We start from the raw sequence: 6,724 nt of genomic DNA, 5'->3' as shown, positions 1-6,724 counted from the left end.
CTGCACTAGGCTCGGATACCATTTTCGAACTCTCGTGTACTTGTTTTAATCTCTCAACACATCGACAGGAATACCCTTACTCACGGCCGGTTCAGGCGCCCACCTCGAGAGCACTTTAGTTCGATGTGAGAGCTCGATTGGCACGAAACCTGAATTCACACCCCTAGCCTCAATGATGCCTCCAAGTTCGGTCTTCGAAGCCAATCGAGATGTTCACGATCCAGACAATGCTACGAGTTAGAGCTGATTGCCGAGTTAAACATAAAGCTCTCTCATTTCACAGCATTTTTCGAAGGCGAATTGGTGATTTACTCGATTTCCTACCTCATTCCTGATTACATTTGAGATAGCCAAAAAGTACGCAGTGGAAGGAACGATCTTGATGGCACGTGATGTGCTGCCCCATCTAGGGCCTGTAAGACGGAGGAATAGAGGCCGCCTGGAATCCGGTGATGGCACAGTTGTAGATTGTCAAATTGAAGAACTTGCTCACAAGTTTCCGCAGGGGTGCTCTTCTAAATCCATCGAGTTGTTTTTATCCCCACCCAGCAATTGAGCAGTGCAATCCAAATGAAGAATCGCTACTTGCTCTCAAGATGAAGTATCAACACCAATCACAATCACGTATATTACAGGACTAAATGCAGGACTTTACTTAGATTAAGTTCGTCAACCACCTTATCAATTATATCGATGAGTCAAGTGTATCTATAGGTTCTAGTCTCAAACTTTCACATCCTGAAGAATTATGTTGCCGCGCGGCGATAAATCATCCTGACACCAGTACTTTTGTCAATATGTGTTATCTAAGTAGTCTAAATCCGTCTGAAGAAACGGCGTGAAGAAAACCATAAGCTCTGCGCAGAATCTAGCAGCCGCTTGGTAAGGCGCGTCAAGCATAGTCTAAGTTTACTTTGAACACATGGGGATACACTATCGACCTTCTCCCGTAGGAGTCCTCCCGACAGTCGCCGATCTTATATTTCGGGACTGGGGAGTCTTCTGGCGTCGTCGATGGAAGCGGGCTGGGCAATGCCGCATTGGTGAAAACGCCCTGTCATGATTGGGCACAGTGGTCAGACTCTGGTCAGGTGGTCAATAAGTCCTGACCCTCAATCTCCCGAGCGGAAGTAATCGGGCCTCACCCGACTTCAATGAAGATTTGTCCAAATCAAAGTTATCTTCTCACTTATATAGAACGCGGCGGTTCTTGGAGACATAATGAAAATATTCACTTCAGACCTGCAGTGACTTGTGTTCTTTATGAATTATTACGACAGACTTCTCTACCCAGTCTTCATTTTTTCACATCATGCCCTATTTCAAGCGCAACGAGAACATCTCAATCTACTACCTCGATGAGGGTCCGCAAGATGCACAAGCTGTGCTTCTCATCCCCGGCATCACCTGCGACCTCCACGATTGGAACTGGCAGGTCCCCTTCCTTCTCACGCATGGCTTCCGCGTGATTACTCCGGATCCCAGGGGACAGGGACGTTCATCCGCTCCGGCACCCACTCCGGACATCAAATCATACCCTGGACCGGACGCTGACCCTACCATCATCGACTACTATCCGCAGTCCGCTGCCTTAGACTTCATCGCCCTTCTGCAGCACCTCGAAGTCTCCTCTGTTGTCGTCATTGCTCATTCTCTCGGCACGGCCGTGGCGTACCACTTCGCCACTGTGAGGCCGGATTTGATGCGGGCGATGGTGATACTTGACCCGCTTCACTCAATCCCAAGTGAAACAGTGGACAAGTATCTCACCGACCCTCTCCAGACTTTGCAGAACCTTGCTATGCTCTTTGGTCCCGCGCTGTATCCGCCAACGGTCCCTGCTTGGCACTTGACCTGGATAGGCAGACGTCGTTTGGCCGGGGATATGAACGTCATTCTGGCTCAGTCATACGCATGCCAAGTTGACCCAGAAGCAATTGGGAGGCGAGAGGTCTCCGCGGCTCAACATGACGGCAAGATTAAGTGCCCACGGTTGACTATGGGAAACAGCGAATATTGGGTCACAACGGAAAGAAGCTATTTGTCTCCCAGTAGTGAGTTCGATGAGATACATCTCGTAGAGGGTATCGGTCATTGGTTTCACCAGCTCAAGAGTGAGGAGGTCAATGGGTATATCCAACGCTGGTTTGAAAAGATTGGGCTGATTCCAGTGAAGGGAGACAACGAAAATGTTGAGGCCTAGCATCGGCGGCTTTGGTATCCATTGTATTATTAAATGTCTGACAGAAAAACTCTACTTGACCAAGAAAGCGCAACATCCCATCGGCTGTTGATTGACGTCGATACATAAGTACGTATCGTTACTGAGGGGTAAAACTAACCCTATTTTGTTCCTCAATACTCCAAGATATTTCCACCTCATTCTCTCCCAACGCACCCAACCGAATTACTTCGTTGTTGGAGAAAACTGGAAATTTATGTACCAACGTCATCCAGCCCAGCAGTTATGGGATATCCCCTTCTTTAATTACCTGCTACGCGTGGTCACCAATGGCGTATCCGTAAACGTGTCGTGTGTGATATTTCCCATTCGTCTAAGTATCCTAGTATATATGCGAGATTCATCAAGAGCGATTCTGCCACTTTGTTCCAAGACATCTTCAACAAATGGATCGTGAGAAATTCTGCAGGACATATGCGACATGCTATTCTCAATGGCTGAAACGGAAATCCAATCGCTTATTGCCTTCGTCCTTTGTTGTTTCCAAGTATGCAAGTCTCTGCTCTTCCGACATACCTTCCCAGATCCGGTCACGTCTCTTGTTCCGGTACACATAGTAAGCCTTCACCAATGGGTAAAGAACCAAGTTCATGCAGACAATGCCGAGAAGAGACCTGTTGCCGCGTTTGTACAGTGGCGCATCGTCTATTTATAGAGTTAGTAAGTACTTTGACTTCGTGCATGTGCCATATCCAACTGAGAGGCTTACCAGATCGGTAAATGTTGGAAGAAATAATTCCATCCGTCTGTACAAACATGTTGTAACAAGCAGCTGAGACGGTTCTTGACCGAACTGTGTTGGAGTTGCGACTGTTCCATCCGACCTAAATTGGAGTTAGCAATTGTCCAGCGATTGAAGCCGATAACACATCAAATGATTGCGTCTTGTCGGCCGGTATTTGTTGAGCTTACTTGAATAGGGTGAGCTGAAATCCAGTTAGTTTCAAATATTTGACACAATAAATTTGGATGCACGTATGAAGTAAAGCAACTTACGATTCGGATACATCAGAAGCAACGTGATGACGGAGTAAAGAACCCATCTGTTGACTCCGGATGTGTCGACTACGTTGAGGTAGATCAGAAATGGGAGTGCCCACACCTGACCAGACATCGAGACAAAGGTGAGTTCGCCGATGACTTCGCCCAGGTATGTGATTGCCAGCATTGTGACCACTATCTCACTTGTTAGTCCGGCAAAGGGTGTAGGACATGCAACATGTACTGACTGTGACCAACGGTCCACGGAATCGCAAGGAGATTCGCTTGAAAGGTGTCGAAGCCGAGGTTCTTCAACGTCAGGGTGAGGTACTGTGACGGAGGTGTCATGGGAATCTGGAAAGTGAGGCCAAGGATGTACAAGGGCCAGAGATCGTAATCTTTGAGACTGTCCCAGAGCAACTTTGGCGTGATTGGCTCGCGGTTGTGCATGCTGCTCTTGCTTGGGTCTTCGCGTAGAACTCTGTTGACAAGGATGACTTCCTCTCTGTGTCTCTTGTTAGTTCTCTTTCTGGAAGCACACCGTGCCGGAAAGCACTAGTCAAACTCACCTTTCTGAAAACCAGCCCTTCTTCCCGCGAAACCAACTTGCAGTCTGACAAGGACCAGCTGGCATCAAAAGGAAGCCGAAGATACCAATGACCAGTGTCAACAGCCCTTCAATGAGGAACAACCATCTCCATCCAGAATGTCCTTGAACGCCACGCATGTGAAGCAATCCATACGCAAAGATCGCAGAAAGAATATCCGCGATGCTCATGGCGGTCCAAAAGAAGCCAAGTCTCAGCGATAGCTCGTGATGCTTGTAGAAGTACGACAAATAGAGGATGATCTAGTCACTGGATGTTAGTCGGGAAAACTTCATGGGAAGTCAGTTGAAACAGGTAGAGACAGCTTACATCGGGGATGAATCCACCCTGAAGCAGACCCAGCAATGCACGGCAGGCAAGGAATGAGTCTCTTCCGTTGAGCCAGAACTGACAGCTGGCTACGATACTCCAAAGGATCATTTGTGCAGGAATCCAGCGATCGGGGCCAACCCATTTGGAAACAAGCTGAGATGGCAACTCAGCGCAAAGAAAAGCAAGCTTGAAAACGGTGTTTCCGAGATTAAAGTCTGTGAGCTTTGTCAGTGTTTATCTACTTGCGACGCCAATACTTGTGGTTTACGACGTACCATTGGTGCTCATCTTCAGATCCCCCAGCATATTGTCCGTGTTTGCTATAACAGCCGCGTGTTAGACCTGCAATTGCGCATGTTGAGTTGAATTAAGCGCACCTTGGCTGATGTTTGCTCGATCCAGTTCAAGCGCCATGAACATGATACATGCCCAAATCATAATACGTATGTCGATCTTTCGAACTTTCCTCAAAGTTAGTCAGGCACAAGTGCACCGCAAGTAATTGGAAAAAGAGGCTAAGTTTACTCACCCAAAGCATACTCTTCGGCCCATGTCCATCGGGCGAGAGGGTCAAAGCGATGGTAGTTCTCCCTGCACGACGTTGCACGCATTAGAGATGATGCAGTTTTGTGATATGTACTTTGGGCACTCTCAAAACTCACCAATCTTCTCGCGGATGATATTTTTCGGCCGAATCTGGGTCGTCAAAAACACTCGGCTTCATCGTAGAGTTAGCGGTTTCTCGAAATGTGCATCTAAACCTAACGTCCCACATACCTGAGTAGCGACGGCGAAAGGGTCGAAATCTTTGTTCCGCTGGAACCAAAACCGTTTCTCCTCAATGGGAGCCCCGAGAGCTGGGATGCCTTCAAGAGATACGGCAGATTGGTCTGCCTCCCCCTTCTGGAAGGTGTTCTTTGCCAGAACGGTCGCCATGGTTACTGACGATGATGTCGTCCTTCCGACTTGGTGTTGAGGCTGAGAGATGAATGCCGGATTTGATGTCTCCTCGGACCTTCACCTCAATGCTATATAAAGAACTGCGACGAAGAAAAGACGGGTCGGCGGATCTCGTCAGAAATTTCGGGATCGTGGAGCTCATCCGCCACCGGGACTTCACTTTCATGTTAGACTGGGTATGCCGCGATGGCGAATGCGATCCACAGTATCACGTTGTTGCAAGGGAGACGGGCGCCGGCGTCTTCTGCAGCTGTAGGGGTCTGGATTCCGGGTCCATTCTCCCATATGGCAATTCTCTATATCCTTCCGAAGGGACTCGCGAGACAAATTATCCTTGTTCTCGGGTTTTCAAAGGGTGTGTGGCTTGTTGGAGGGGGAAATAAACTTCCATATGCGGGAGAAGAGCCAACGAAGTAAGCAGTGCCCTGACGAACAACCGGAAATGTCTCGACGACATTCACGTGGTTGACCTAAAAATGCCAGTATTCAACGGGAGTAAAAGTGAGCCCACAATCCCAGTCAGTGAGTCTCAAATCTGCCATCATTTCCATGGAAATTCCCGTAGAAGTGAGGGTGGAAATGCCTACTTCAGGTCCTTTCACCTTCCCGTTGCCCTCATCCTCGGACACATTCCATGCATGCACTTCCACTCGCAGGGAATCCTACAAGTTTCTGCAAATTTGTGAACGCGTATCACCCAGCGCGGGCGTCGGACGACAGGTCACCCTTTCAGTCTGAGCTCGCCTGTATCCTTGTCTGAGATGGGGAGTGGGGGGAGCCATCCGAAGTCGCCGTGCAGAGACTCAACTCTCTCCCAGTCTGGATTCTTCAGCTCACAAGAGACTCAAAACGAATGATACAAAGTAAGCGCCGCTATCGCAACTGTTACAGCTGTTTAGTGACCATTCAGAGTTCCCTTCGAGTCTGGGTTGGGCTGCGTTCTTCGAGCTCGCCATAGGCCAGGGATCTGACGCAAGACACCACTTCAGACCCTTATCTATGAAGTTAGATTCAGTCCCAACTGCGCAAGACAACATCCAAAACCAACATCAAATACTATCATCTATCCGTTAATCATTCTGATGGAATATCTGCTAGTTCTTGTGAACATGAATCTCGTCGCTTGTTGAAGTGCGGGCTGACAAGGCACCTACGCGGGCTTGCATCAGCTTGCCCCCACGAAAACCCCCAGCCACCCGCAGTCCAAACTAATGCAAATGCTAGGTATTCTGAAGTAGAAAGTTCTCCTTCTTATCGAGGAGCTGAAGGTTGTTCATGAAAGGGTTGTTCAAGAGGTGAAATAGGCGAGCAATCATTGGCCAATCCGCGCGACGAAACCTCGATCACATCATTCTTGCCGGATCTACGCCATTGTGTAAAGGGGGTGATCAATCACGAAATGGGTTCGCTGTCTTTCACCATCTCAAAGCGCTTCTTAACTTACGAACTGTAGAATGCGGGGAATACCCGAGCGATTGACTCTCACCGGATGTCGCTTTATCGGGAGTTCAAAGTCGTAACCGCCGACAGGATGTCGCGATAGCTTGCACCTCACTACTCCGCATCACGAGCGAGCCGGTCGACTTATAAAATGGCATTATTTACGCCCGTTGGGAGAAGG

General features: G+C 48.6%; 2 protein-coding genes across 2 annotated transcripts; one reads left to right on the top strand and one right to left on the bottom strand.

Moving 5' to 3' along the window:
• The first annotated feature begins 1,246 nt into the window (after nt 1–1,246).
• HER10_EVM0008261 (uncharacterized protein) lies at nt 1,247–2,276 on the top strand. The gene has a single exon (XM_035477789.1). It carries the CDS (start codon nt 1,313–1,315, stop codon nt 2,201–2,203), a length of 891 nt encoding a protein of 296 aa, XP_035331655.1. The 5' UTR covers nt 1,247–1,312; the 3' UTR covers nt 2,204–2,276.
• Nucleotides 2,277–2,672: 396 nt separating this feature from the next.
• Nucleotides 2,673–5,079, bottom strand: HER10_EVM0013402 (phthalate transporter; the record flags this gene model as incomplete). The annotated part of the gene is made up of 12 exons (XM_035482762.1): nt 2,673–2,887; nt 2,952–3,066; nt 3,155–3,168; nt 3,239–3,418; nt 3,472–3,728; nt 3,793–4,073; nt 4,141–4,358; nt 4,419–4,463; nt 4,521–4,604; nt 4,673–4,734; nt 4,806–4,861; nt 4,921–5,079. The coding sequence occupies 12 exons, from the start codon at nt 5,077–5,079 to the stop codon at nt 2,673–2,675; spliced, it is 1,686 nt and encodes a 561-aa protein (XP_035331985.1).
• Nucleotides 5,080–6,724: the final 1,645 nt, after the last annotated feature.

This window comes from Colletotrichum scovillei (genome assembly GCF_011075155.1).
Source record: "Colletotrichum scovillei strain TJNH1 chromosome Unknown Contig00007, whole genome shotgun sequence".
Classification (NCBI taxonomy): domain Eukaryota; kingdom Fungi; phylum Ascomycota; class Sordariomycetes; order Glomerellales; family Glomerellaceae; genus Colletotrichum; species Colletotrichum scovillei.
Note: the sequence above shows the minus strand (reverse complement) of the source record. Positions and strands in the feature narration are given on the sequence as shown.